At 23.6% G+C, this 15683-nt stretch overlaps 1 protein-coding gene across 1 annotated transcript; it reads right to left on the bottom strand.

The window, feature by feature from the left end:
- Positions 1 to 286: 286 nt before the first annotated feature.
- Positions 287 to 12861, bottom strand: LOC122501610 (uncharacterized membrane protein DDB_G0293934-like; the record flags this gene model as incomplete). Its single annotated transcript, XM_043611212.1, is given in 4 exon segments — positions 287 to 422; positions 9073 to 10196; positions 10540 to 10672; positions 12631 to 12861. Coding segments are annotated over 4 exon segments (1523 nt in total), but the record flags the coding sequence as incomplete, so codon positions are not given.
- Positions 12862 to 15683: the final 2822 nt, after the last annotated feature.

Here is a 15683-nt window from a genome sequence, read left to right as displayed (position 1 = left end):
AATGAAAAACAGAGGGGAATTTTAATCATTAGTGCGAGACGAAGGGCAAAGTGAGGAAATAAGGTTCTAAATATTGTAACACATTTTCATAATAGATATGCGTCCCTTTTGATAGAACAAGATAGAACGACAAAAGGGAAATAGCTGGTGGAAGTAGTGTATAGGAAACAATTAGAAAATTGTTTTTATGAAAATAAAATAACTTTCAATGCTTTCTTTTTCATGTATATTGAAAATTATGTTTTATGAAGAACACAATGGAAAATAATGTTTAATGTTTGCTTACCTATAACTGAAACCCTCGCAGAGAACAGTTTTTTGCATTTCACACTCCTGTCGACAGTCTTCCAATCTCTCGCATTCTAGTGTATTTCTTATGTGAACTTCAGCGACCTTTTTCCCTGGTATTTTTCGATAACAAGCTGTGGGTGCACATAATAAACATAATTTAATTAATTTATGATGCTGGCTCAATTTCTTCATCTAATTTAAAATTCATGTATGAATGAATTATTATGCATTCTTAACTTTGAATTTTTATTTACTATTTTTACTATTTTTATTTAGGGAATATTTTTCTGTTACGAATTATTTTTTCTCGATGTAAAAAATTTTTTGAATTTTAAGTACTTTAGAGGTCCCAGTTACATTCTGGTTTTATTTTACGATAAACAATAACAATAAACAATACCATAAACGATAAAAATTATAAAAAAATGATTTTCTTAAATCTGTTTAGGTAAACTAATAATTTTATTTCAATACAACAATAGTATAAATTGTTTTAAAAAATTGATTTATATTGTTAGACGAGAAATCTTAAAAATTGGACCGCTTAACAGTTTCGTAATATTTTTTTGTTTTAATTCGACTATTAATAAATTTGAATTAAAAATTATTTAAAAATTTAATCCTAAATATCTCAGTTACAGTTCTGTCTTTTGTTAAAAGGGTCTAAAATTTTTACTATTTTTAAAGTTTGTATAAAAGAAATTTTTTAAAAAATTTGAAGTATATTTAAGTACAAATTTACCTAAATATTTAAATATTCAAATGTACAAAAAAAAATTCATAGACAGAAATAAATAATATTATAAGACATTTATTTAGTAAAAATTAATTTTTTCATTTTCTATATTTATTAATAGGATACAAAATATTTTTTATAGGTATTTTTTATAATTATGAAAAATTTAATTAATTATAAAGAACTAAAGTATAATAAAAATATTGTCTTTCATTTCAAGGTTCGAAACTTGAGACATAATGTTTTGAAAATTTTGTTTATTTATTTTTTTCAACTTTACGTCTTATTGTAAAAATATTAAAAATATTAAAATAAAAAAAATTTAAATACAATATTAAAAATATAATTTGTAAAGTTTCAAATTGTTCAATATTTATGTTTTTAATTTTTATTCCAGTTAGTAATTTTTTGAAACTATTTATGTTCAAAAAAAATTTCTTAAAGTAGTTTAAATTGTTTCTAAAATTATTTAATAACACAATATCTGATTAATTATTATACTTTAATCTGTATAAATATTCCGGAAAAGTTTACAATGTTTACGATCAACATTTTAAAAGATAAAATATTTTTCTTGGTAAATCTTTATAATCTTTTGTATGAAAAAATATTCAGAAATTTTTTTTGATTCTCTATTTTTTAAAGAAACATCTTAAAACAACAATAGTAATAAATAATAAAATAATAATAATAATCTGTTTAAAAAGTTTCCTGATGTTTAATTTAAAAATTAATTTAAAAATAAAATATTTCTATAAACCTTCATTTATTGTTTTTATAGTAAATTCATTTTGAAAATAGTTTTAATTATTTTTGAATAATTTTCCCAAACAATAAGTGTTTCTTTAAAAGTAAATAATATTTTTTGTGTGATATTCTTTTCTGTTTCTTACTTAAACAAAAGATATGTGGCTCCTGTATTGTAGCGAGTGATGTGGCCTCTGAATAGCGAAGAATAATTTGCCCCAAAATGAGAAAGAGCCATAGTGGCACTAACAATTTTTTCTCACTTTTCCACATTTTTGTACAAATCACTTTAAAACGATCTTTTCGAAAAAAAAATTCACTATCACCGCATTACCAATAATTTCACTTCAACTAAATTCATGTCATTGAAAAATTTATCTCTAAATTATTTCAAAAAGCTACAGTTTTCTTCAATTTAAAAAAAATAATTTCTTTTCCCTCTACACGATGAAAAAATACACATATTTAAACACTTATTTTTCATGGTAAAAATTTCAGGGCACGTTTATTTTAAATTCCATTTTTTGCGCGTAAAAACCGGCATTTTCCATAATTTTGTGTGTGTATTTTTTTTTGGGAATGATGCGTGCAGGGAAAAAAATGAGACAAAAATAATGAAATTGTTGGAAGCGCGGGGCGTTTTATAGAAAAGTGAATGTTTCCGTAGGATTAGTGGGAGGACCAGCGCGTAATAATAAGGAGGGGTTTAACGTAACGCGATCATTACTATGACACCTCTATTATTTATTCTTTTTTTTCTATTTGTGCTGCTGCACGCAAGTACATCAATGTAATAATTATTACACACAAAGTGCAACGAGCGCGAAGGGATCGTTTAATTTTCTTTTTCATGAAACTGAAAGAAAAATGAATTTATTCTTATCGATACATCTTATGAGAAAGAAGCACACCAGACAATAAGTTGTAAAAAAGCAGTATTTGATCTTTATAGGCATTTAATAAAATGGTTGATTGGTCATGTAATGATTTTACAAATTAAACCAAAAACTTTGGTAAATTGAAGTTTGTAAAAGGCGTTTTTTTTTTTTTTAAAAAGTTCCGTAATGTTCGTAATTTGATTGAAAAAGCAAGAAAAGTTCGTAAATTGTACGATATAATTTGGAGAATTTTTGAGAAATTGAAAGTAATTGCAAAAATTCAATTATTTCCAAAAGTAATAAAATTCTTTACAAAAATTCAGAAAGGTTTTCAAAATTTTTTTTAATTCTCATCAAAATTTCAATTATCCTTATAAACAATAAAATTCTTCTCCAAAATTCAATTATTTTCCAAAATTATCTACTATTTTAATAAAAATTTTACAAGAATTCAATTATTTATAAATTATAAATTTATAAATTTCTTTACAATAATTCAGATCTTTTCATAAATAATATAAAATTTTTCAGGAATTTAATTATTTTCAAACACAAATTTCATAAAATGTTTTGAAAAAAATTCGTAAGAATTCAATTTATTATTTTTGAAAATTTTAATAATTATTCTAATAATTTTAATAATAATTCTTCGAAATTTAATTATTTTCAAAAATTTTGATAAAATTCTCGGCAAAATTTCAATTATTCTCAAAAATCTTCTTGAATTCAATTATTTATAAAATTTTCCTAAAGAATTTCATTATTTAAAAAAAATTTTGATAAAATTCTACGCAAACATTTACTTATTTTCATAAATGATAAAAATTTTACTCAGGAATTCAATTACAAATTTTTCATTTTCTTCGTAAAAATTTTATTACTTTCATAAATAATAACATTTTTTTACAAAAATTCAATTATTTTCATAAATAATATAAAAGTTTTACAGGGATTCAATTATTTTTGTTTTGTTGGAAAAAAATTGGTAAGAATTTAATTATTTTTGAAAATTTTAATAAAATTTGTTTCAAAAATTCCATTATTTTTAAAAATTGGAATAAAATTCTTCTCCAAAATTCAATTATTTAAAAAAATGTTGATAAAATTTTTGGTAAAATTTCAATTATTTTCAAAAACTTTAATTCAGTTTATTTATAAAATTTCTATTTTTAATAAAATAAATGATACAAATTTTACCCAAGATTTCAATTATTTACAAACTTTTAATAAATTTCTTTATAATAATTCAATTATTTTCATAAATAATAAAAATGTTTTACAGGGACTTAATTTTAATAAAATTTGTTTAAAAAACTTAATTATTTTTAAAAATTATAATAAAATTCTTCTTTGAAATTCAATTATTTTCAAAAATTTTTGATAAAATTCTCGGCAAAATTTCTATTATTTTCAAAATTCTTCTTCAACTCAATTATTTATAAAATTTTTATTTTTAATAAACTTTTCCTAAAGAATTGAATTATTTAAAAAAAATTGTTGATAAAATTCTACGCAAAAATTTACTTATTTTCATAAATGATAAAAAATTTTAAGCAGGAATTCAATTATTTTCAAATTTATTATAAATTTCTTCGCAATAATTTCATTATTTTCATAAATAATAAAAATTTTTTACAAAAATTAAATTATTTTCATGAATAATAAAACTCATTGCAGAATTTTATTTATTTTTAATACAATTTTAATCGAATTTCTCGAAAAATGTTATTATTTTTTAAAAGAGTGACGCTAATTAAAATTTGCCAAAAGAATTATCAATGATTTAAAAATTCGTTGATAAAATTCATTATGAGAATTCAATTTTATGAAATATTCAATGATTTAATAAATTCTTTATTTTTGAATTTAAATAATTGAATATTTGTGAAATTTTCGAATTTAAAAATTGATTTACAAATGAATTTCCGAATAATCGATTTATTATTTATGAAAATAATTGAATTCTTGCAACGAATTTTATTATACAATTTTTTTTAAATAATTGAATTTTTTTGAGAAATTTTACTACTTGAATTTGAATTGAATTCAAAGGAAGTTACAGTAACAATATTTTTAAATTATATTATAAACTAATTATTTATGACTACGGTCATCGTTAATTACTATAAAACATGAAGAAATCGATAACTCCGAGTCGAAACACTCCGAACTCGGAGTTATCGATTTCTTCATGTTTTATAGTTATGAAAAATTTAATTTATAGTTTTAAGTAAAATGTTCTCTTTTTTGACTCGGATTTGTTATATTTTTGTCACTAATTGGTCCATAATTTTTAATTTTTGGTCCGTAAAGTCCAGTATATTTAAATACTTTCTCTGGTTCGAGCATAATTTGTGAGGAATATTTCTGTCTGAATTTGACATCCTTAGAAAAACTATGAGTGTATGATTGTAGATATGAGATTTAACCGGAGGAAACCAAGATGAGGTTTTTCCGCAAGAGAAAAAAAAGGCGCGTTTCATAATAAAATTATATTTTTATGATAAAAAAAAAGTATGCAAAAATAAGGCAAAACTAATAATGATCACACAAGGTTTCTTGGGTGACATCATTTTAGAAGGGAGCGCATCTATGTCCTTGAAGATTCATCAGGGTCACAATTGTTTGGTTAATTATTTCAGGAAGCCCAGTTTCCGTCTAAACGTCAACTTCTTTACGCCCGAAAACGCCGCGTTTCCTCTGTATGCTTTTAATTACACGTCTCAGGTGTTAAAAGTCTGTTATGAATTCATAAAATAACTTCTTTTTACGATTCATATATAAAATGAAGGTTGCAAATTTATATAATTTGTTTAAATTATATATTTTTCCTAAAGCTACCACCTAAAGATTATCCTCAAAGATAGATATGCTTTTACATAAGACAAAACCGAGAACTTTATGAGAAATATGAATATATGAATTTTTGCATTCCTTGCCATTTTCAAAAGCATAAAAAGTCGGCAACAAAGTGATTTTAATCAGAAAATGAATTTGCCAAGTAGAGAAAAAGCTTCTAAACAAAAGCTAAAAATTTTTTTATTTAAAATAATATGTTTTTTGAATTTTAATCGAGGGTGGATTTTGCGGAACTAATTTTCTCCGTGGTTATTGTTATAAAAAAAAAGACATGGACTTTTGTGTTAAGGGTTTACGGCAGGTGTAGATGAAGGTATTGTGTGGCGTGTGTGCGAGTACACACACCGGAAACTGATGATTGCAGTGAGTTAATTCGCACAGTGCTTAAAATCCGTGTCAATGCCGTTGCATTTGTTAATCACAGATTGATGTACTCCGATAAACGCGAGCAACTAAATATTTTCATTCCAATTGATTCCCATATACGTGTGTATACAATGAATTTAGATGTCAATGTAATTTATTTACATGCACCAAATAATTTTTCTTTTGTGGCAAATAAACTGTTCGTTCAGAACTTATACGAATCAAGTCATTTTTATTGCTATAGTTTTATGGGAGAATTTAAACTATTCTCGAATTTTTGCGCATTTTTGGAAATTATTACAATTTTGAGAGTTGATTTTATAGTGAAAGTTGGAGCAATTTTTACTTTGTAAATAATAAAAGTGAGGCTTATGATTACACCGTAGTTTTCATTCTTTAGAATAATCATTGCACTGAATTTCATTGAAGAAAATTTTCATTGAGGCAAATTTTTAGCTTTCGGACTTAATTTAACCCGAAATTTTTTTTTATTTATTGAAATATTTGTTAAGGAACATTTAGTCATAAAATTACTCCTTAACAGTTTTAAATCAGCAAAAATCCATCTCAAAAATATTGCATCTGAAATTAAGACTTTCTTTTTGCTTTAATAAAAGATTTTCCTTTTCTAAGTGTCATCATCTTTTCATAAAAAAAAATGTAATTTAATCTATTTTTAATTTAGCAGAAATCTCATTTTTAAGTTTTAACCGAATTTTAAATGAGTCGAATTTTTAAAAGCCAGAATTTTTATATTTTCATAAATATTTATATAATATTTATATAATATATTTATATTAGAATATTTATATTTTTTATTTTGCATTATATTTGGCAAAATATGTAAAAGTCCGATGTTCTTTAAGTTTTGAACATTTAAGTGAAATAATCGTAAAGTTCTGAACTTTCAAATGAGCAAAATTTATTTGCTTCTTCTTCAAATTAAAATTTTATTACAATAATTTTGTGTCACTATCAACAAAATTAATTATGTAAAGATTCTAAATGTAAATTTAAGTTTTTCATTTTTATTGTAATCAGTAGTTTTTTGAAAATATTTCTAATAAAATATATTTCTTTCATTTCAAAATTTGTTGATTGTCAAATGATGATATTTAGTACTTCTTTTAACTTTTTTTTTTTAATTAAAAATTTAACGCTTCACTATAAGAAAATGGTTAACTTTAATTATAATTTAAAAGTATTTTAACAAAAAGTTTCGTTCATTTGTACTTTCAAAACTTTTAAAATATAAATTCAAAACATAAAAAAAATAAAATTCAATTTTATTGAAATTTTATGAAATAATTCAATTTCTGCGAGGGATTTTGTTGAAATTTTTTTTTAAATAATTGAAATCTCACGAGAAATTTTATTAAAATAGTATTAAAAATAATTGAATTCCTCCGAAAAATTTTATTTAAATTTTCGAAAATTCTTTCGAGCAATTTTATTAAAATAGTATTGAAAGTAACTGTATTGTAATAAAGAATTTTCTTAAAATTTTTGAAAATAATTCAAATTCTATGCAGAATGTTATTAAAATTTTGTGAAATAATTAAAATTTCTTTGAGGAATTTTGTTACAATTTTTTTTAAATAATTGATTGAATTCTCACAAAAAATTTTATTAAAATTGTGTTAAAAGTAATTGAACTCCTCCGAAAAATTTTATTGTTTATGAAAATAATTGTATTAAGAATAATTTAATTTTTATGAAGAATTTTATTAAAAATATCTTCTTACGAGATATTTTATTAAGATAAAAATAATTGCATTCTTCCGGAGAATTTTATTTTTTATGAAAAAAATTAAATGACTTTGAAGAATTTTATTATTTGTAAAAATAATTGCATTCTCTTGAAGAATTTTATTATTTATGAAAATAATTGAATTCTCGAGAAGAATTTTTCTTAAATTTTTGAAAGTAATTAAATTCTTTTGATCAATTGTATTAAATTGAATTGAAAATAATTGAATTGTCATGAAGAATTTTATCAAAATTTTTAATAATAATTTTAAATTCTATGAAAAATTGTATTAAATTTTTTTTACGTAATATTGAATTTCCGTGAAGAGTTTTGTTAACATTTTTGAAAATAAATAAATTCTTTCAAGCAATTTTATTTAAAATTGTATTGGAAATAACTGAATTTTTATGAAGAATTTTTTTAAACTTTTTGAAAATAATTGAAATTTTATATAGAGATTTTTGGAATTTTGTTAAAATTCTTAAAAATAATTAAATTCATGCGAGACATTTTATTAAGATTGTATTCAAAATAATTGAATTCCTCCGAAGAATTTTATTATTTATAAAAATAATTGTATTCTTCCGGAGAATCTTATTATTTATGAGAATAATTCATTTCTTGCGAAGTATTTTATTATTTATGAAAGTAATTGAATTCTGTCGAAGAATTTTTCTTAAATTTTTTTAAATAATAATTGAATTCTTTTGAGGAATTTCGTTAAAATTAAATTGAAAATAATTGAATTATTATAAAGAGTTTTATCAAAATTTTTAATAATGATTGAAATTCTATGAAAAATATTGTAGAAACATTTTTTGATTTAATTGAATTTCTACGAAGAATTTTGTTAACATTTTTAAAAATAATTCAGTTTTTACGAAACATTTTAATAAAATTCTACTAAAAATAATTGAATTCCTCTGGACATTTTTATTGCTTTCATGAAAATAATTAAATTCTTGGGAAAAATATTATTATTTATGAAAATAATAGAATGTCTCGGAAGAATTTTATTATTTATGAAAATAATTAAATTCTTCTGAAAAATTTTATTAAAATTTCTAAAATTAATAATATCTATTATTAATTGTTAATTATGAATTTTCCCTGAATTAGTAAATTTGTGGATGGACAAGTCAATGTTTTAAATAATCAGCTATACAAAATGAAAATTTCAATCAAATTGATGTTCGATCTTAAAATAGTTCTTTATATTAAAAAATAAAAAATTAAAATTCTAATTTAAATTTATAAACATGATACGTTTAATCTAATTATTTATATGGTTTTTGTACTACTAATTGAATTCAACAATAGTCGAAACTAATGTCGAGCATGAAATTGAGAGCAAGGAGTTTTATTTTGAAATATACGTGTGACACTAATATTACAAAAACGAATGAATGCATAAATAGCGTTAACAAAAAAGCTCATTAACTTACTTTTAGGGACACTATTTCCACGTGTTCTGTCATTGCCACCCGAGTTATAATGAGAATAACTTCGTTCCGGTGGATTTTTGGAAGCGGAAGTGCCTGATGGTGACCGTGCATTCTGTCGGAAGCTATCATTTTCTGTTACTCTATGAGTATGTGTTGAAGGTTCCCGACTTCTGTGACCATTATTTGAATCTAATTTAAACCTTGATCCGTTATCGTTGGATCTATCCTTCCACGTTTTCCCCTTATCCACGCCATACAATTCGAAAATTGAAACTGGTTTAAGATCCACACCTGTTCGACGACTCGAACCCTCCGTATTCGTTCCAGAATATCCTGTATTGTGTAAATTATGATCAATTACAAATCCATAAGATTTCGTCAGTGGATTCTCGTCAGAGGCGTAGAATGATTTATCGAAATCATAACCCTTAGTTCCTCCTGAGGTTCCTCCTGTTTTGCTACTTCCAGAAATTGTCAAGTAGGTTTGATGAACAACTGGTTTTTGAGAATCGGATAAATCGGTGGGGTAGAGATTCTTGTTGATGTAGAAATTTCCGAATCCGGATTCTTCGGAAGTTCCTTTTGATGATTCGAGGATTGTTTCGGTTTTGTGACCGAATAGAGAGCCGTAGTCGAATTTGTCGAAGAAGCCAGGTTCTTTTTCGTCTGAATCGTTGATTTTGTCGTATTGATGATAGTTGTTGTTGTTGTTGTTGTGGTGGTGATGATGATGATGGTGTTGGGGAGTCTTTTCGTGGGAGTCTTTTTGATTCTTGTTGCGTTCGATGTCGTAAGATCGAAAGTCGTCATCGTTGGTGGGGAACCATTTTTGATTGATTGTACTTCCGGTGCGTCGGGAACCAGTGGGTCTTGTTGATTGAAAAATGCCGATTGGTTGCAGCGGAAGTGGATTGTTCATAAAATTGATGTCCGGCATGACTGTAGTCGTGATGTTGGGCATTTGCATACTTCCACCACTGCTGAGACTGAAGAGGCGATCAGCTTCGCAGAAAGGTGTCTTCTGGGTTCTGACGTAAACATCGTAGTCTTCGTCTGATAATAGAATACTTGAATTTGGAACATCGTTACCTAAGACACATGTTGCGTTGCCTCTCACTCCGATTCTAACACAATTATGGAAAATTAAATAAGAAATTGAAAATTGCTGATTAATTTTTCTTAAAGAGAATGAAACTAAAGTTACCAACGTTTACGTCGACGAAATTAAATTATTGTTTGTCCCGTTCACACAGTGGTCAGAATCTACAATTTACTATTCAAAAAAGTTTACAACTTACGTTTTTTAACGGATTTTGATAGTTTTTTTTAAATACTCATTTAAACTTTCAGATCATAGGAATAGTGATTAATTTTTTTTAATGAAAAATTATTTGCTTCTTGGACAAAAAAATCTCTTTTTACGTCGACAATTGGCAACTTCAGTTTCGTAGGATAAAGAAAACATACCCAAAACTAATGGCTTTGCATATAGTCCTATTATTTGAACAAGCATCTTCACAATCAGCAACAGTTGTTACCGGAACGGTAGTAGTATTAGTTTCCGGTAATCGAGAACCAATTGCCACTCTTGTATAACAATCTAAAGTGAAATTTAAGTGCAAGTTTAACAAACTTTATTACAATATAAACATAATTGAAAGCGAAAGTTTCAGTCAAATTAAAAATATAATATTCTTTTCAGTAGCATCTTTTTCTATGTAGGCCTTTTTTCTTCTAAATATTGCAAAACATTTATAATCAGTTTTTTTAGTAGTGGTACAAAATTACTGTAATAGAAATTGAATTTGAAGAAGAAATAAATAAATTTTGTTCATCTAAACGTTTAGAGCTTTAGGAACATAATTAAAAAGTTTTCAAATAATTAAAATTTTCCCAGCTAAAAAGTTCTATAAAATTTCTATTTTTTTTACAAAATTTTAGTGATTTTTAATTGGAAAAAATATAAATTTAGTAAAATAATTTTTTTTAATTTAAGTTACCTATTGTAAAATAATTTTTTTCAATTTAAGTTATTGTAAAATTTTTCACATTTGATTTCAATGACAAATTTTAGGCAAAAATTGTTTAAATCATTTAAATTTATATAATTCATCGAATTTAATATAATCATACAATAATATAGTGTTTACAAAAATTATTTTACGAAATTTATATTCTTTCTAATTAAAAATCACTAAAATTTAATAGAATTCATGTAGAAATTCTATAGAACTTTTTCAGCTGAATTGGAACATTTTATTGAAAACAATTCATTTTTTTTAAGTATTTGATTAAAATTTGTGAGGAATTTTAAATGCACAGTCTGAAAATAATTGAATTTCCAAAAATTCGAATAAAAGATCTTCAAATGAAAATAAATTAAAATTAGCTACACAAAATTTTATTAAAACAGTTTTTAAAAAAAATTATTCTCCAAATTTTTTCATTAAAAATTTTTAAAATTCTATTGTTTTCAATATTTTCAATTACATATTTTCAAAAATTCACATATCTACAAAAAAATTAGGTACATTAAAATTTTGGGGAAAATAATCATTTTCAAAATTTCTAATTAAAAATCTGCAAAAAATTGATTAGTTTCTTTAATTGTAAAAATTATTTTCAGTTTTATTATTAAAATTTTGGAGAAATCATATAAATTTTCATAATTTTAATTAAAATTCTTCAAAGACTTAATTTTTAACAATATTTTCTAAAAATTAGTTTAAAAAATTCAAATATTTTCAATACTTTCAATTATTACCTACATATTTTCAAAAATTCACATATCTACAAAAAAATTAGGTACATTAAAATTTTAGGGAAAATAATCATTTAAAAATTTTTTAATTCAAAATCTTCAAAAAATTTATTAGTTTCTTTAATTGTAAAAATTATTTTCAGTTTTATTATTAAAATTTTGGAGAAATCATATAAATTTTCATAATTTTATTTTAATAAAAATTCTTCAAAGACTTGATTTTTAAAAATGTTTTCCAAAAATTAGTTCAAAAACTTTAATTATTTTCAACAAAATGTTACTAAACTTTAACTACTTGGAAATTTTTCATATAATATATAATTACTAAATAAATAGATTAAATAAAATGTATAATTAAAAAATCTATTATTTTTCAAAAATTGTTTAAATATATTATGCAAAAACTAATTTTAAAACTTTTTTTATTATCCTCTTTTAAATATCAATTATTTCAATATTTTCTGTTACATATTTTCAATAATTCTCCTTAATAACTTTTTTTAAAAAACAAAAACCATAAAAACACAGTTTCAATTGTTTATTATAACTTACAGTTTCAAACAATTGAATTTTTGAAAAACTTTTGTAAAATTATGAAAAATAATAATTGATTCAGAGAAAAATTTAAATTTAAAAACTACATAGACTTGTGAAAATTGTAATTACAAAATTTAAATGGAAAGTGCATAAGATCAGTTAAAATGAAAATAATTATATTTATTTCGATTTTCAATGAAATTTGACTATATGCTTGGAAAAATTAATGCATTATATTTTTCGTCATAATTATAATTTACCGTTTGCAATAACTGCCAGTTGATTGTTAAACGTAAAACCCTGACCATGTAATGTCCCGATAGAAATCAGAAATACAAAAATTATTGCGCTTATCCTGCTGCGAAATTTCCCGCTTTTCATCGACCTCATCGTTCTCGAAGATCGTAATAGAAGGAGGTAATCCTCTTCGACGAGCACATTTGGATTTTAAACTTCAATTTTAATCTTACACACCAATTTTTTCTTTACTTGTCAAAAGAAACGATTTCATTTCAAAACACATCGAAATTCCATTATAGGAACCGAATTATTTTTCACTTCACTGCTTTCTATTTTTTCGAAGATTCTATTTAATTATTTGTTGTTATTTAAAAATAATATTAATTATTTTAAATTATTTCAAATTATTCTAAATTATTTAAAATTATTTTTAATTTTTTCAAATTATTTTAAATTATTACAAATTATTTTAAATTATTTCAAATTATTTTAATTCATTTGAAAATAATTTTAAAACCATTGTTTTAAAATAATACTAATCTTAATAAATGTCCTGGTAAATATTACTAAAACTGAAATTGTAGTATGTCTAATATAAGTCACAATTTTGTAATAATACTGCAATGCATTTAAATTACTCCAAAAAGAAATTTTTAATTTATAAATATTGGGGAAAAAATTTGCAATTTTAATTTAAAATTAAATACAAATGAAGAAGTAGAAAATGAAAACTAATTAATTTCTTCATGTATGAATTAGTAATTTTTTCGACATTTACAATTTTTCGATTTTCTGAATGTGAAATGAATACGGATAATTATATGAAAATTGATAAGTTTTTGATTAATTGGAAATTAATTTAATGTTGCGAAGTTACGTTCTTTGCGACAAGTCGGCAACTGAAGCTTTGTCTAACTGTAACAGTATTATATGGGAAGTACAATCCCGGTAAAACCTTCTTCTGCTTCTTCTTCTTAGTTACTTAGTGTTAAGTACCTGCAAGTACTGCGTAAGTATTTTCATTTTCTTGCACCATACAGACGTTCATTCTTCTATTAGCGTCGTCGTAACTCTTTCTCTTTTTCATTCATTAATTAATTATTTCTAGTTATATCTAGTAAGAATAAAAGATTTACTAATTCTTCCTTTAATTATGAAAAATACTTTATAGATTTTTTCGCCTTTCTTCACTAAAACAATATATGTACTATCTAATCTACATTCGTTTTATATTCCTTATTTGATATCATCAGTAAGGCAATTCTTATTCTTGTTGGAGTATTTTTCTTGTTTGTTAGGTTTGAACAATTTGTTACCATTTTTATTTTATTTTGTTACCATTTGTAACCATTTTCCATTTTCATTTTACCTTGTACCATTTGTAATCATTTGGAACCATTTGTAACCATTTTTAAAAATAATTGAATTTTGAAAAGGTTTCATCATTAATTATTGTAAAACATGAAGAAATAGATCACTCCGAGTCTTCGACTCGAAGTGATCAATTTCTTCATGTTTTACAATAATATTCTTGGAAGTTGTTGAATTTTAAAAACGTTTCAATTTGAATGTTTTGAAAAATTTTAATTCTTACGGAAAAATAATAATTAGATATTTATTTAAAAATGAAGTTATTGATGTTCTTGAAGAAGCGTTCTGCTGATCTAACGCTTCGTAAACAATCAGAAAAATTAAAATAAAACATCTTTTATTAAATCCGAAAGTAAACTATCTTTTTTTATTTTCTTCTGCATTAATGAAAACGTAGTTTGAAAAATATTTTCTCCGCATTACTCCACATACTTTTTCATTAGCATTAAACAAAGGATTTCTCAAAGTTTTAATACACAAAAAACGCAGTTTCACAATCTTTGGGTTTGTTTTTTATTTTCCTTTGAAATTATCAATCTTTTCTACGCAGAATTTCTATTAAGGCGGATATTAATATGATTTTAGAATCGTAAAAAATTCATTACCTTCTTGAATACTATAGTAATTTATGTCTTGGTCCTTTGCTCGAAATTCGGAATAAAGTTAATGACTATCTTAGAAGCAAATCACATAGTTCCGGAGGTAATTACTCATCCGAAAATGAAATTATTCATGGTCGAGAAATGTAAATGAGAACAATTTTTTTGGCTGGCTATTATATTATATTATCAATGTTAATTTTATTATTTTGATGAAACATCTCCCAGACTAGGATTGTTTCAAAGTTAATTTGTTGATGAATATCATTTTTCTCAGCCTTTGTATGGGACCCTTTCATTCTGCGTCTTAAGTGTACATATGTCGATATTTAATAATAGTGTATGATAATTAGATTTTTTATTATTATTGTCGATGGTAAACAATGTTTTCTATAAAAAATACTTTTTGTATAAAATACTTTTCAAAAAACATACTTTTTATAAAATATACTTTTCATAACAAATATTTTTTATTAATAAATATTTTTGCTAATTATTTTGTAATAAACGGTTTGTAGATAGTAGATGTCATTAATTTTAAGTCCCCAGTTGCTTTATTTACTATTTATTAAAACCGTTTTTTAATTATTTTGTAATAAAAGGGCAAAACATTAAAAAAAGCCTAAATGCATAATGAAAGGCACAAAAATAAATAAGTTTTGTTATTAATTCAAAGAAGAAAAATGTAACATGAAAGTGTTTTGAAAATGCCTTAGAAAGAAAAAAGAAAATGATTTGCAAAGTTTCTGAGGGTGTGTTTAGAAAGGCATAGAGATATTGCTTCGCCTTTTCCTTTCGGAAGCGTTGAAGCTATAGTGGAAGCAAATTTGAAATAATAGGATGACAACGTTCAGTGGAATTGTAAATCTTTACAACCCATTGTTTCTAAAAATGACAAAACTGCAATCCGATATGTAAATGCCCGTTATTAGTAGCCGTAAACTGATTGTTTTTAACGCTTCATTTTATAACTGCATTTATTTGCTTTCTTCAAAATATAACCACGTTACATAATCACATTTAAAGATAAATTACAAAGTGAAAGTGCTTTTTTAATTTTCTATCAATTTTTGAATTGTAATTAACAATTAACAATTAACAAT

This window comes from Leptopilina heterotoma, unplaced genomic scaffold (genome assembly GCF_015476425.1).
Source record: "Leptopilina heterotoma isolate Lh14 unplaced genomic scaffold, ASM1547642v1 Lhet_212, whole genome shotgun sequence".
Taxonomy (NCBI): domain Eukaryota; kingdom Metazoa; phylum Arthropoda; class Insecta; order Hymenoptera; family Figitidae; genus Leptopilina; species Leptopilina heterotoma.
The sequence above is the reverse complement of the archived record's forward strand: the minus strand, read 5'-3'. Positions and strand labels throughout refer to the sequence as shown.